The 16,740-nt window shown below is 45.5% G+C and overlaps 1 protein-coding gene across 1 annotated transcript; it reads left to right on the forward strand.

Moving 5' to 3' along the window:
* The first annotated feature begins 160 nt into the window (after positions 1-160).
* On the forward strand, positions 161-15,135 carry trit1 (tRNA isopentenyltransferase 1). The gene is made up of 11 exons (XM_037264445.1): positions 161-357; positions 5,421-5,561; positions 6,154-6,252; positions 6,353-6,498; positions 6,966-7,108; positions 7,208-7,319; positions 8,639-8,751; positions 8,819-8,896; positions 13,063-13,172; positions 13,695-13,812; positions 14,226-15,135. Exons 1-11 carry the CDS (start codon positions 199-201, stop codon positions 14,333-14,335), a joined length of 1,329 nt encoding a protein of 442 aa, XP_037120340.1. The 5' UTR covers positions 161-198; the 3' UTR covers positions 14,336-15,135.
* Positions 15,136-16,740: the final 1,605 nt, after the last annotated feature.

A 16,740-nucleotide genomic window follows, 5' to 3' on the forward strand; every position in this document is an offset into this window, starting at 1 on the left:
TAATTTCCTATTCTTTTTGAGGGTAGAATTAAAAATGAATTAAAAAAAATGTTAAACATCATTTGGATGTACTACAAGAGGAAACGCTCGTTTGGTGTTACCGTGGCAACGGCTGCCTGTTGCCAAGCAACGTAGACGCGCCTCCTTTACGGAAACCGCGCATGCGTGTTAGAGTCCGCCTGGCTACAGCGAGGCATCATGGCGGCGTCCACTCGCTGCATGAAGCGTGCCTTGGGGGGAGCGATTTCGCCGTCTTTGGTGGTCATTTTAGGAGCCACTGGTACCGGGAAATCAAAGTTAGCCATTGAGATTGGAAAACGACTTCGGGGAGAGATCATTAGCGCCGATTCCATGCAGGTAAGATGCATGACAACGCGGTGCAAGACGCCACTTGGAGTGACATGTTCTTAAATAAGACAACAAGGCTAAAAAATGACATTTAACGCCCCTAAACAAATGCACGCAGGACTTATGTTGCCCCCGGTCATAGTAAAAGGTTGATTTTTGCTGCAAAAATGAAGACAAACAAACCTCCCACGTCGACACGAATCCTGCATGTGCACGCGCCTTTTTTCTTTTTAATAAATAGGTGCACAATTAAATTTACTTATGCATACCACACAAGATTAACTACACGTGGGGGGAAAACCATTTGTTTTTTTTGGGAGACATACCCCGAGATTACGTATAGCATGACGAACGGACGGACGGTACCATTTTGTTATGGACAGGGGCCGGGTGGATTGCTCCATTCATCTAATGTTGATTGATAGCACCTTTTAAAAATATGCAGTGGAATTTGCTGTAAAATCAGGGCTGTCAAAATCCTTTTTATCGTGGGCCACATCATAGTTAAGTTTTGTAGAGACGTTATGCCCAAATGAATGTATGATCGCGTTGTTGATGATGAAGTAGAAACATGCCCCAAAAAGGTAAGTTAATGGAGACAGTACTGTTACCATGGTAACCACAGCATCCTGGATGCTATCTATGAAAATGAAGGCCCCGTATCTCTTAACTGTGAACTTCTTGACTTGACTTATTCTAAATTGCATCTCAATCCAACAGCTCGTGACATTTGGAGTGCTCCTGTAGATTGACATTTATGCTGACGAGAGCCAGAGAAGCAAAAGCACATCCAAAGGCAGATATGGGCACCGTTGTAAAAAGTGAAGCTGTTTTTGTTTCATATTTAATCATCAGTCAATTGTTGGACTTTATTTCCTCCTTTAGTGGCTGGGGGATGTTTAGTCACTTAACTGTGGAATGTACCAAGCACCTATTAAAGGTTCACCTGAAGAGAGGCCGTTATCTGTACAAATTTATTTTGTAATGACACAAACTGACATTTATATTTATTTAAGTTGATATACTATATCATGGGAAATGGACTTTTGCTTGCTTATATACAATGTGTATAATGACCAATGTTTTATCCCTAAAATTGATGACATCTTATTTTTTCCCTCACTAACATGGGCAACTATTTTATGAATGATCAAAATGCTCCCACCACTGCTCAGCCCCAGAAAAGCCCTGCTGCATACGTCTCTGTTTTTTACGGTGTGTGTTTTCATAGATAAGAACGAAGCGTCTCCGGTGAGCTCTCGAGCGCTTTTTCTCCATCCTCTCTGTTTGGTTGTCAGGCTCCATCACCATGGCAACCACAGGGCCGCCATAAACATGACGGGGTTCCGTTCGCGCCTAGTTGGCACACGCTGGAACGCCAATGATTGCCATTAAATGGCCGACTTTAACCACGCACTCCTGCTGTTTTTGTGTTGTGTCCTTGTCAGTGGGAGTCACTTGGTGTTGGGGTAACTGGGTTACGCTAATAACGGAATATCTCTGAAGACCGCTGACTCTTTGAGTGGCCTAGTTAAGACGCGCGCCGGCCGGCCCGAGAAAAAAGCGCCATGCGGACGTGACGGGAGAGACCGTTCATCTGAGAATGAGGACTGTGTTCGGGTGCGAGCTGGCCCGTGTTGTCTTTGGGATAGGAAACAGTCTAGGCTTGTTTGGGAGAAAGCGGCATTGTGCTGAGCTGGTGCATATTCAGCGCCGCGCTACGCCGACCCGGCGGCTGATAGTGAATGGCCGCTGGGAAGTGCCCATTGTCCCGGATAAAATCGGTTCCCACAGTCCCTAACGCTCCCATTGTGTTGCAATCACGCCCCCTCTTGGTGCCCCCCCCTCTCCCCACACTCCATTGAACACGCAGGGAGATATTATTCCCTCATTAAATGAACATGCTATCCATGGCACTCAATGTTTGGCTGTACTATCAACAAACGGGCGATTCCCAAAGCGGGGGTCTTTCAGAGGCTTCCGGAAAAATGGAGCCCATTTTTCAGACGCCGGTACAGAGCAAGGCCGACATTTGCTGGTAATTCATCAAAGTGCACGCAGCCCTCAGATGGAACTGGGTTACTAGTTCACGACACCGAGCGACCCGCTAAATGAGCTAGCCAAAGTCTACCCCCCAAAAAATAATTTTATTCATCACATGCAGTCAGTCCCGTGTGTGAAATGTTAACTAAGATATTGTTACCCAAAAATCAATGTCTTTTCTGCGTGTGCGGGCAGGGCGCCGCCCTCGGGTTAACCGAACAGGTCATGCGTGTGTCCGAGAGCCTTTAGGGGGAGGCGGGCGGCGCTGACCATTTACTTCACGCATGCTTGGGCTTAAAAGCTGCTGCGTTGCTTTCTATGTCAGAGGTCATTTTGTCACCAGCGCCGCCGCCTCGTGATCAGTTTGCAGGCTGGCCATGTTTTTGTTTTTTTTCGTGGTGACTATCCGGATGTGCAGCACCGGCTGCTCATCGACGTATGAAACACATCCTCCAGTTGGCACTTATTTATCCCCTCACTCCCTCCCTCCCTCCCTCGCACCATCACGTCTACTGTGACTATGACCTGTCTGGGCTGGTGACGTACGCGCCTCCGTCACATTTTCTGATGAATTATCGGATCCCGCGTTGAAACGGAGCGAAGACACAGGGCCGATCAAGTCGTCGTTTCCTTTCGCCACGCTCGTGCGCTTTCATTGAGACGGCGGCTGCTACAGTAACGCGTGGATGCGTGGCGGGATGGATGGATGGAGGAGGAGGCAGGACGGACAACGGCATGAATGATTTATTAGTCTGGCATTACTGGGCCATTCCCCACAGAGAGTAAGAGAGAGGAGATGGAAGGATTATATTGTTGAAGGCTGGTGCATTGAGGAAGAAGATGCAGTGGGGGTGGTAATCATGTACTTGAGGTCTCACGGAAACATTAAACCAGCGTGGCCACCGGCTTTTGCATAATTAGGGCCACTTGTAAAGTAAATCAACAATTTTCCAATCGCCGCACTGATTTTCTTTCAATTTAGTAAAGTGGTTGGAAATAAAAGCTGAATACCAGAACATAGAATTTTGGCTTTTCAAATTTCTAAATTAGATGTGGTCATTGGCGATTTTTCGATCATGAAAATTAACCCAGCATTATTATCATGATTATTTATTTTTGCTGATTAGAAAAAGCGGCCCCAGTAATAAATAAGTTTTTTTTTTGGAGCAGATTTTTGATAGTGGTCTGGCACAAAGGGTGTCTGCTGACATTTAAGTCGTGTCTGCCCTCAGCACCTTAAAAAAACGCTCTTATTGTAAAGTGCAGGAAGCGAGATATCATCTTTGGCATCATCATTAGCTCACTGTATGAAATGAGGCGTAGTGCTGTGAAGCCTGCTTGGCTTTATCTCCGCCCCTCCATCCTCTTGTGGTTTCATCCCGACTCCTATTTTCTCAATGAATGTTTATCCTTCCCGCTCTCTCGCTCTCTCGCTCTTCCTCCTCCGCCTTGTCTCCTCCGTGCGCCAACGGAACAGCTGTTTTGCGCGGCTGGACCATGGCGGCCCACCGCAGGCCCTCTTGGACTAGTCCAGACACTGAGCTCATTGTCTCATCGCATCCAAGCAGGGGCAAAGGTGAGCGAGTTGGCTGATATTTTCCACAATTGAGAAAAAAAAAAGTTTTTATCACTTCAAAACCGCTTTTATTCACCAGCAAGCACTCCACAGTCCCGACTATTTGGATACAAACCCCAAAAGTCAACTTTACATCAAAAGTCTTTCAAGTGGAAATTGGATTATTATTATTTTTTTTTTTTAAGATTGGTTTACAGAAAAATGCAGAAATCTCGCTCCTGTCAGAAAAGATGGTGGGCAAAGTGGAAAAGGAAAGGCGGGCAGGATGCTGATGGATAACGTGTGAAAATGGATGGGGAGCATCCTGTTCTCTCTAACAAGTACACAGCGCTCCTCGAGTCTCTCTGGCGGCTTTTTTGCCGTTTTTCTTCTTCTTCCTCCCCGCCAAGTTTCTTTGGAAAAAGAGACTAAAGCTTCAGACATCCGTTCATCCGTCCATGCATTCATCCGTGCATCTATCCACTCCTCCTGTGGCTGACGGCGGTGTCGTGCGGTGAATCAGTGAATAATTTATCGGGCCGGGTTGCTCTGCCCCATCATGCTGCACACTCAAAAACCAATACACACGCACATACGTTGGATAGAAAAAGTCTACACACCCTCAAATGCCAGATTTCTGTTATTGGAAAAAAAAAAAAGGCACCAAGATATATTTCAAGTCTTTTTCCATGAACCAATATGACTGCTAAGCCAGGGGGCAAAGGCCACAGGCATCCAAAGCACCCATCATTGACTAAGAAAAAAAAAAATGTCTGCCAGGCAACACATCAGGCGTCTATATTTCAGCCAGAAAGTATCTTCCGCCCGCAAATCTGATACGAGCAATCAATCAAAATTCGGCACTTGGCTGCAAAATGTTCAGTTGGCCATGCACGAGTTAAGCGGTTTCGAAATCACTCATCAAAGCGTCGACGTCGCAGCCTTGACACCTTGGTGAGGAAACTGGAATCCAAACCACAGCCGCTCTTCCATTATGCACGAGCTACAACTGCAGTGAGACCTTCCTGTGGCAAATTTGTCTTCTTCTAGTGTCACTATCAACTCTTGCTTATTTCTTTTGCGGATTCTAGGAAATAGTGTAGCTAGAGGATGATAAAAGCTAAGGTCATAAAAAGTGAAAAAACTGCAAGACTTTGACATCCTGCTGTCACATTCCTGCAGGGAGACCCCTACCAGCTGATTGCGTGATGTAAAATGGTCAGAGGTGGTGTGTGGTGTCACATGTCAAGCCGTTTCACGTGGACTCGTGCAGCGCCGCACCGATGCTGCCTGCACCTTGTGCCGTTGCACAAACAATTCAAATCTTACACTAGCCTCTCTATGGTGTTTTGCATTGTATGCTAGCATTAAGCTAAGATATTTATCCAATGTATGTTTTGCTCATTTTGCTATGACACCTTTTGCTATGATACTTGCATTTTTTTTCCTTTTAATCGTTTTCCTTATCTCTTAGGTGTACCACGGTCTCGACATCATCACAAACAAAGTGACGGCCGAGGAGCGCGCCCAGTGCCTCCATCACATGATCGGCTTTGTGGACCCGTTGGTTAGCAACTACACGGTGGTGGACTTCAGGAACAAAGCTGTTTCTCTAATATCCTTCCCTACTGTCTTACGCTCCCTCCCACCTCTTGTCACCTCTTTGATTAATAAGCGCCTGTTCCAGAGAGGGGAGTTGAGTCGATTCGTTTCTAACTAATTGGGCGGATGCTTTGTGCTTGTACTAAAAAGGAAAAAGGTGTCTTGAGTCGCCGGCGCAATCTGCGGGGAGCCGCTTGCCGCACAGATGTGGAGGGAGGAGGCTGTATTATTAGAAAAGCACACACACCGAGTCACTCTTCACTTACTCACCCACTCGCTGATGTGACGAGGGCGATGCGGCAGCTCCAAGAATAGCCTGTGAGTGACTGGAACCTACTGAGAGGAACGGACGGACGGGGAAATGGTGTAAATACAGATAAGAGGAGGTACAAACAATAAAGTCAGGCCCGTAATGCGGCAACGTTGGAAGGGTGAAGTCGAGAAGCGGCACGTGTGTTGAGCGGGCGTACTGACATCATCATACGCTATCATTAGAATTCAATTTACAAATGGAAATTTGTTTTTATTTCGTTCACGGGAATATTTCTTTGCAAACGATAATACTAACCAGGACAGACGTTTGCTTTCCCTTAACGCTATCCGACATCGATGACATGCATCATCAGAATAAACTGCCCATCGTTGTTGGAGGAACAAATTATTACATTGAGTCCCTGCTGTGGCGAGTCCTACTCGACGCTGGGGTGAGTTTTTGGTTACTAATCATCAAAGCATTTCATGACTGTAATTTCCAATTTTTATTCATAGAAATATGTTGTCTATTTACCCGTGGTGTCTATTAAGCGGGACGATTCAGAGGGGGATGGAGACACAGACAGGAAGTTGGAACTGGAGAAACTGGAAGGAGCCGAACTGCACAAGCGACTGATGGAAGTGGACCCCAAAATGGCCGCCCTGTTGCACCCCAACGACAAGCGCAAAATTGCCAGGTAATCCATACTGCTAATGTTCATAACACGATGGAATCCATAGAGGCAATACTATTTAATAATATAATAATACATAAAATAATATAATTATATTCAAAGAAATAGGAGATAAATATAAAATAAATAAATATATTATTATAATATAATTGCTAATGCTCAGTTCTCAGCGGCAGGCCGTGAGAGATTTAGTTTGCACGCGCACAGACAACATTTGACGAGTTGCAGTTTGTGCACTCAGGTCTTTTGTGCAATGCAGGTTAAGTTACCCTGCTCCTGCTCCTGCGCCTGCTGCCGCTTCTGTCCGTCTCTTCTCTGTTATTTACTAAATGCAGGCCAGCCAACCAATCACGCTACTAAGAAGATTTCTAGTGTTGTCGATTCCAAGGATGTGTCTTGAATTCATCAAAAAACATGTGGTGTGTCTCTTTATGTATTATTAAGGCTCTCTTTCTTCTCTGGCTCCACAGAAGCCTGCAGATCCACCAAGAAACAGGCGTTCCTCACAGCTCATGGCTGGAGGAGCAGAGAGGCCAGCAGGGCGGCGCCGCTCTGGGGGGTCCGCTAAGGTACCCGGACCCTTGCATCTTTTGGCTCCACGCCGACATGAACGGTAGGGGTGGCCATTGAATGAATGAACGAATGGATGGATCCCCACCACAGTTGTAGACATGCCCTATTTTATCCTCCTCATTATTTCTTTGTTCTTCAGCTCTGGACAAGCGCCTGGACGCTCGTGTCGATGAGATGTTGTCAGTGGGCTTGATAGAGGAGCTCAGGGACTTCCATGTCCGCTTCAATCAGCAGAAAGTGCGGAATGACAGGTGAGAAAATCAAAACATGTCAATTTTACTTTCAATCAGCATCGATATCCAACTCAACAGATTTTTTTTGGGGGTCCCAAATCTTGCTAACCATCTCCTTAAGTTAGTGAGCGGATTTGTCGGTCCATCAAGTTCAAGACTACATTCCCATCTCCCTCTGGAAATTAATGATCCATCACGTCGGAAGGATCTCTTCTTCTCCTTGAAACCAGCGCGGCGGCAAACTCAGCCAAGCGACCGTGCTATTATTTATACCCTCCTTCCCAGTCTTGACAGGTCACACTGTACCCTGTGGCTTCTCAAAGAGCTGGAGGACACAATGGGGATCGCCACCAGTAGTTGCTGCTTTTCATTCTTGTGTGGGAGTGAAAGTGGGAGTGGGACACTTCCCTAGAAGCTGCTTGTTCGCCATGCCACCATTTCAGTCCACAAGCTTCTCTTGTAGCACATCAGCAATATGATCAGCCAGGCACTTTACTCCCCTTCCTCCTTCTCCCCCCAGTCTGCAACTCCTTTCCTCTTATGACTCCCCCCCCCCCGGCTGGCTTGTACCGCAAGACATCAAGGTCAAATCTCTCTCCCCTGTCCTCCGTTGTTGCTTTTCACCCTCCGTTGAATCGACATTTCCTGCGCTCTGTCGCTATTCTCGGATTTCTGTCTCGGTCCTGCGCCGCCGCCGCCAATTTATTCTGCCAATTTCCTCGTCCCGAGTATCACAGGGGGTCAATCGAACATTTTTATTTTTTATTTTTTCCCCCCCAGCGACCGTTTCCTCGGTGTTGAAATTAGATTACGCTGCTATTTTAGCAGATCTGAAAGAGGCCAGGTTGCGGGACATAGCTCATCACGAAGGTACAGAGTGAGCTCACGCAGGCGGTTCTTCTCAAATCGGGGATGATTTGAGCCAATTATTGCGGACGTTGTCTGGCGAGGACAAGCAGCTGCTTTCTGTCTGACCTACCGCTCAGTGTTTTAATGTCACCGCCTCCCTTGAAGGACCTCGCGTCTTCTCACTCTAATATTCTTCGCTCGGGGAGGGTGAAAAAAAAAACCAGACGGAAGAGGGGACGGTGAAATTAAAGCTGTCTGGAAAGGTCGTGATGGGTGTGTTGATCCTTTTATGCCCAACCTTCTTGCCGCTTTTTTATTGATACATGGATACTAGTCATTCAAGGATGTTCAAGGATGATCTTACTTGAAGATTCCAAATGATGTCACCAAAAGTCCTTGGTCGTTGCACTTGGCACGTGTGACATCTTTTGCAGTAATACACATTGCAACTCATTAATTTGTTTTAAGCACTTGTTTCCTCCTCGCAGTCAAAACTACCAACACGGGATCTTCCAGTCGATCGGTTTCAAAGAATTCCACGACTACCTGACGGCTCCTGAAAACGGCACCCGGCAGGAAAAAGACACACTCCGAAAAAAAGGTCAGCGTGTTCTGGAATGCTCTTGCATCTTTTCTACTTAACAGCTTCCCTTTCAATCTCACTTTAGGTGTTGAAGCTTTGAAGATTGCGACGCGACGCTACGCTCGCAAGCAAAATAAATGGGTCCGTAACCGCTTCCTCAAACGTAAGTTCTTGCAAGATGAAATTTACATAGCTCGTAGCTGGCGGATGCGTATTCATTCATATTAGCGCTGCGAGGTTAGAATAGAATAGATCTTTATTTGTCATTGTCACATGTACAACATGTTTGTGGTTGTGTCACTCACTCACACACACACAAACACACACACAGTGCTTACTTACAACCAGTTTTTTGTCGTGTTTGATGATGGATTAGATCCTGTTTGCTTTCATACTCCGGAGCGGATTCAAAAAATATTTTCTTTGCTGATGATGTTTGTTTAAGCGATGTTGACACAACATATACTAATTAGGTTGGCCCAACCTATTTTGCTTAAGTCTTATATTTATTGAATGCATTTTAAAAATATTATACCTATAGTCGGCGATTTATCATATATTATATTGGAAATGTTTATTATCGGCTGGGCAGTGGTTCAATTGCATTGGAAAAGCCCGCTCCCTTAAAACAAGCTAATTTCAAGTCTCCTTTTTAGTCGGTCAGGTTTGTAAAAAGCTGATAGATGCATTCCAGCTTTCAAATCCATCCATGCAGGTTGAACTTCAGGAAGCTTTTTTTCTTTTTTCCCCCTCGCCTCCGGGTCCCAGGTGTCATCAAATCCACAGAAACTGGCTTTTGTGGTCGATTACCTGCCACTGTCAGCGACACTAAAAACTGCATAAACAAACACACCTCGGCCAAAATCAACTGGTGGTTTGGCGTGTGTACGTTCTTGCGGTGTAAGGTGGGAACCTGCTTGCTCCTGAGTCCCACCGGCAGCATAGCCTAAAGTAACCCAGCCGCCTAATCCCGTTAGACCCAAACGGCTTAAACCGCACCAGGCCCTCAACCTCCATCTTTGGCGCTCCCTGCACATACCATCTGGTCAGCGCCACATGCGTGTGACATACGTACGTAATCCGTCTGAACTCGTCCACGCTCTCGCAAACTTGCACGCGTGGCTTTTTGGGACGAGGCCCTCCGCTAATCTTTTTTGCGGGAACCACTTGTCAGCTAACGGATAAGATCAACTTTCTGCATTTAATATTGGCAAATCCTCCGCTTTACCATCTGATATGTGAGCACCGCGATCGAGGCGGAAACAGCTCTTGAGTCCTTTTGCCTTTTTTGGAAAAGCCACTTTTGGATTCATGATCCAAAACATCCACACATCAAAAATGATGTCATGCATTTTTGTAATGTCAACGAACTCAGGCAGAAAGATTCACAATATTCGTCTCTGCCATTTGTGAAAAAACAATATAAAAAAATATGTATATATAAATAAAATAATACGCATATATTATTTTCAGATAACTTTATAACCTTATATTTCCAAATAAATGGGGTGAAGACTCTCCACAGCAACCCAGGCTAAACCCTAACCCAACATACAAAGCTTGTCTATTAGGTAAGATGTGTCACTTCAACACGCTTCCTAAATTAAATACTAGGTGAATTTGTGAATCATAAACCACAAATAATCGGGACTTTCTGTCTTTGGTTTTGTAATTTCATACTTGACTGGCAGGGCAAACACTCCAGAGAGCCAATTGTTTGCATACAAGCAATTACATAGTGACTTTTTTCAAGGTATAGTCAATTTGTCACCTCTCATTGTCTTGCCACTTTGACGATCCAATTCTTTCTCTGACTACTGACCTCTTTTCCCTTTGAGCCCAACACTCTCGCACGGCATTTGAGCAGGCTAATCTCCTGAAGCATTACGAAGCCGCCGGGAATTTGCCCCGACCACACAGACTCGGGGAAATAGGGTTCGGCGGCGGGGGGCTATGTGGGCCGTCGAGAGCGTGTCTAGCTGAGTGGGTCAAAGGCGAGTGAGGATGACAAAACGCCCTCAAAGAGCCACGAAAGGCGTAAATAAACCAAAAGTGATTCACACGCACGCACACACCTGCCTGTAAGGTACGACTTTGACCTACTTTTCCAGATCAGGCTTTTCCTGCGGTGAGTAAGAATGAGGAAGCAGGTCATAAAGCTCAAAATCAATTCATTTTAATGGCTTTTATCCTTGTGTTGCCTGTATAGCATGTGTGTGTGGTCCATTTAAGTCATTGACTTATCTTTAATGACAGAGAAATTTGAGGCGACTTTATTTAATGTTAACTTTTTATGCAGCAGTGACTTGAGGGGTGTTTTCATTTCAATCCCAAAGGGACTGGCGCGCTCACGCTTTGTTGCCGTAACCATACCCAGGCGGCGAGAAGCTCGTGAGCATTAAGTAACAAGGGTGTCAATATCTTTTGCGTTAAAAAGAAGAAGTCGACGCATAAAGGGAAGACAGGTGACACATGGACAGCTTGGGTGTAGGTAATATGATCGAGTCGTGGCAACAGGTGCAAGTTTATACCCTTGAAGCCTTGCACGTACTGTACACATGCACATTTTCTGGGGAGAGCAAGCTCAGACGTTGCCACGGAAACCGAACGAGGCACTGGATGCATCCAGTTGTCCGAGTAGATCCATGTGCCCTGTCAGATAAAGGTTTGTTGACACATTTAAAAGCATGAGAAAGTGACCCATCTGCTACTATTTGTGTTAGTGACTCATTAAGGTGCTGGCATTAAGGTCGTCATTCTGTCGTACAGGATAAAGAACATGCGTGAGAGTATTGTTATACTGTCTGTCTACATGTGTTGCCCCACCGATTGTGTGGAATTGCTGTCTATGGCGTTTTACATTGTGTGGACTGCACCCGATTAACCCAGTACTTTATTATTCCTATAAGTAAACAATTTTTTTTTTATACAAGCATGGATTGTCCATCTAGCAGTTTGGCGATAAACAAGGGACAAAAGTGGAAGAGGAACAGAAGGAAAGAGGAAGGCGGTGGTGAATGGAGGCATGTGTTGTGCTTCAGCGTGGATGGCGGCCAGCGAAGCGCAGCTGGCCGTTGGGCCTTTTTTTTTTTTTTTTTTTCTCCCCTATGCTCTCCAAACACAACTTGACAAATGACTGCTGGTACGCTCGGTGGCAACAGGTGGACTACTGTTCCAACACGGGCGAGCAGCTGCGTGGCGTCTCCCGTGTTACTTTCTTCTTTTTTTCCACGTGTTTGTCGATTCCTTATCACCGCCGGTTTTCGGGTTACGTTTCAAAGTCCCGTCTAATATGTGGAAAGCTTTTATTCCCCATCCTGCCCATTGCAGCATTTAATGGAGCGCCTAAGGGGGAGGTTTGTTGCAGCTATGCCACCTGCCTATGATTGTACCGTCAACAAAGACTCTTCCTCTTTGTATACCGTATACAGTAACCTGCTCGGAGTTTCCTCAAATGTTTATCTCGTCCATTACCGTTTAGCCTGCGAGGCGCTATGCTTTTCATAACAGTCTTTCTTGCTCAAGCAAGACTATTTTTTTTAACATGCACTTCACTGCGTGGGTGTGAAATGGATTAGCCCGTAATCAAGTTGGCTATTACCAGTTAATTCCTTTACCCGCACATTGCCGTCACCTAATTAACTCGTTATTAAAAACGTCTCCTCTTTATACTTTGCATCGTATGAACTACATCTTGCTTGGAGGTGCTCGGTTTTCCACCACTTAAAGGTCACCTTCACCGCAGGCTTCTCCCCCCCCCCCCCCCCCTCCGGTGCATCTGCATGTCTTGAGTCAACACAGGCGGTGGCTGTGGATGCACACAGACAAGCAGAGCAGGGATTTGCCGCTCGGGCCCGGCCCAGCCCAGCCGGGAGACTTGCTGACCCACGCAGAATGCTCGTATGGGGGGAAGGGTGGAACTGTTGGAGAATGAGTGAAAACCTGAGAGGGGCGAAAGAGGGGGGAAGGGGAGCGGAGGAGGAGACATTATCGAGCCGGTGTGAGTCAGCAGGTTGACGGAGCCGATGGGGCGCGGCTGCCGGGAAACGTTGCCAATAATGTGCCCGATCCGTATCGGCTGCCTTGAAACACCTCGCTCGTTACCTAACGGATGTCAAATAATCCACGTTTGATATTCGTAGCACATCAAATTGATCATCAAACACGTGGCTCGCCGAAGGATGGAAGTGGCCTTTTTCTTTTTACTGCGCGCGATTGATCAGTATGCTGGATCTTTATGTGCAGGCTATAAATCAGCTTGGCCTTGTAGGGTGCTTAATGTGTGCTAGATTAACCCACGCGTGTGTGTGTGTGTGTGTTTGTGGGTAGGACCCGGAGACAGCGTGCCAGCAGTGTACGGCTTGGATGTGACGGATGTGGCGAGATGGGAGGAGACAGTGCTGAACCCTGCACTGCAGATACTGGACAGTCTCTGCAAGGTGGGGCCGTTCTTGCCTCAACTGGTCTTTCTTGCTTGACTTCCTTTATTAGCCGCAGGTATCGTTTTTAACATCTACATGCATCCTTTAAAACTGTTATATTATTTTTGTCTAATCATTGAGTACAGTGATGCTGTGTGAATCATCGACTTTGCCTTGGATATGTTCCAAATTCAATCTGCAAGATTCATATTTGGCGTGATTCATATTTAGGAATATATTTATGAGTAAAAGATTTGATCAAAAGTCTTGTTTTTGCTATTTTATAGTTTCGCAAAAGCAGTTTGGCAGAAAGTTTGTTTTTTCTGCTTTTTGGTCGGAAACTCATGTTTTTGTTGAAAACCACCAATGTCCTACTGCTGATTACTAAAGAATGAAAAAATCTGGAAAAAAATTAATTTTTCCTTCGGTAAGTATCGTATGGGGGAAGCGCAACGAAGCAAGGGTATCAGTAAATATCTAAAAAACAATTGCAGGTTTTTTTTTCCTTCCGTAAACTCACCCCAAATCATTTTTCATCAGGGTGAGGAGCCCGCTATTTCACCAATCAGACTACAAGGGGAGGAGCAAAGGAACAAACGCAGCCGACACTCCTGCGACCTTTGCGACAAAGTGATCATCGGCGACCTGGAGTGGGCCGGTGAGTCTGCGGACCCGCGTGACAAAATTAAAGCTGTCAACCCCAAAACTTTCTTTGTTTTAATATTTCTGTGCATCCCAACTTGTCCAAACACAGCATTCCGGTTAATTTTTCCGTTGTGGAAATGAATTAAATCGACAAAATTCATCCATCTCAGGTGACGGCCATTTTGACACTGGCCGTGTCTTGAGATGGCGAAAAACGGGTGAATTTTGCTGCTTAACCCAAAGGTAATATAATCCGAATGTCATGTTTAGACCAGTGGGGGCATATACAACATATTGTCAAGAACATTTCTGTGGTTTAAACACACCAGCTACATTACACATAGTCCGTTTGAAATGATTAATCACGGCGGGCCGTATTAGTTGGGTCACATCAGCGTCACGTGCAGCTAGCTCTCTGCCCTGCAGCTCACCTCAAGTCCAAGAAGCACCACTTCCACGTCAGGAAGAAGCTCAAGTCCGATGCCGAGACAAAGCGGTCGGAATCCTCCTCACAGGACACCAACTCGGAACACTGACATTTTTGAAAAGGTCCGTATAGACTGTCAACCCGCAAGTCCATTAAGTTTCGTACCGCATGGTTGCGCTTGGAATGGTTTTTCCGATGGAAACGCACAGCACGACATTTTCCCGCTGCTGCTCATGTCAACATTTCCACGAGATGCCACGTTTAGTCGGATCATTTATACTTCACACTTCATTACGGAGACTTGAGTTTTGATTCCGTCCGAGCTTGGATTGTTTTTTTTTCTTCTTGAATTTTGTGGAAAAGTACACTAGAGACATTATATGGACAAAAAGTTATTTGGACGTTTGACATTACAGCTCCAACAACTGTGGAGGAATGGAAGAAAAAATGACTCTGCCTTTCTTTTCTTTTTTTTGGAGCCACGACAATTAGAGCATTCTTTTACTGAAAATTCTATTTTTGTACGGCGCACACCAAAGGAGATTTGACACACATACTTTGACCCTTGGATGAAGGACCTACTTGGACTGAGAACAGGAAGAAAATATTTGCATTACATCTTGACTTTGGAGCACACTTTATCTTCTACTTACAATGGGAGGCATCGCTATTTTCGGAGACAATGCAACAACAGAGCATACGTTACTTGGACAAAAGTTTTGGGACAGCTGGCCAGAGGAATTGAAAAAGGAAGAGAAAAATCAAGCTCCTCCATCATGTACCTGAAGAAATAATGTGCCTTACTTTTATTTTGCTTCAATTGTCTGTAAAATCTCACTACGCAAATATTGTTCACTTTGGATGCAGCCCATCTTGGAATATTTAATAAACATTAAAAACTTTAATTCATTCACATCATTGCGTGATTTTCCGCCCTCCAAAAACAAATTATTTTAATTTTAGTGGCAGCTACACAAAAATCTTGACAGCATGAGCGATATGCTAACTCTTTGCTACACTAAAGCAGTGCAAGAATTCCTTCACGGTCATTTGTTTGAGTTCAACTTCCTCCTTGGCAGAGGTAATTATCCTTTTGCATCTCTAATGCGGAAGTCATCTGAGTTGTGACACTCAAGTCGCTCGAGTTAGTGAGATGAGAGACTTTTTTTTTCCCCAGTCGTCTTTGTTTATGCAGCGGCACGGCTGTGAGAGCGCTTGCACAATATCTGGCGTCCGCCCAGAGCGGCCTTTGTTTTGGCGCTCCCGTTCCGCTCTCGTCACCTGTGGCCTCTCCCCTCCCCTTGCTCGCTTCTTCCCGTAGATTCCCGGCCCTCACCCGGTCACCTCGCACCTCGCCCGCAGGGCTCCAAACATTTCCGAGAGCTGTCGTAGCTGTAAATAAGCACGTGTGTCCTACTTTGAAAAATCGGGTCAAGTCTCAAGCTTTGACTTAGCGGTACAGTCCAGAAGTCACATTGTCGCCTGAGAGAGATTCTTAATATTGTGATTCAGTTAAATCGCAGCAATCTGTATTCAGAGGAAATTCAGAAGTAGGTTGCTAACAAAAGATTTACACTTGACGGGTGGGCCGACGTACCAGGAAACAACTAAGTGTTACATCCTTGGCAGAGGTAACAAAGGTTGCCATGAAACAGCATTTTTTTTTTTTTTAAATCGCTCTTTGTGGATGAGTCTTTTTTTTTTTGCTTCCTTTTATTGAAGGCTTTTTATTTATACAAACTTACCAGCTGCTGTTTCCTCCTCCTTCTGTTGTCTTTGTACATCATGTTCCAATTTTTCAGTCTTTGAATTCATCCAGTCATGTGATGTGCTGTTAAGTACTTTTTTTTTTTTCTTTTAAAAAAAGGATGTGTATCCTGTCAGCTGGTTTGTTGTGCCACCTTGAGGCATTCACACACAAAAAAACCGCAGCAATTCATTGACACAAGGTCTGACCTGAACATGCCCCTGCAGGAGAGGGGGGGGAGTAAAAGTAGCGCAGCATGCTAGGTCACAAGGCTAATTAGTAATTTGCGCAGCCAGACGCAGTGAATCTTACACGCTCAACTTAAATAAGCTCTCACTTTAAGACTTTTACAAGTCCACTTATTGCAATTTCTTTACACAATGTAACAATTCCTTTGGAGCAGACAGTGGAGCCTCGCTCAGAAGCGCATATTCTTTATCCTCAGCAAAGAAAAAACACATTTTTAAATAACACTTTTTGGGTGGCTTGGGTTGGATTTGTGGTATTTCAGCTGCTGTCATTTTGAGTCTGGGAAAGAAATGAAACCCTCAAGTCAAGGCCCTCGCTATACGTGAGGCCCATAGTGGGAGGGGGGGGGGGGATTCCCGGCGGACTGGTTATGTAATGCCGGGCTGCAGCTTATAGGATACTTATTGTGCGTCTAGTCTGTTTGCCCTGGATTTCTGGCTCGCGCGTCTGGCTTTCCGCAGCCGGCAACATATAGCACAGGGCGCCTATGGCGGAGACGCAGACAAGATCCTTAAATG

Source organism: Syngnathus acus, chromosome 11 (genome assembly GCF_901709675.1).
Source record: "Syngnathus acus chromosome 11, fSynAcu1.2, whole genome shotgun sequence".
Taxonomy (NCBI): Eukaryota; Metazoa; Chordata; class Actinopteri; order Syngnathiformes; family Syngnathidae; genus Syngnathus; species Syngnathus acus.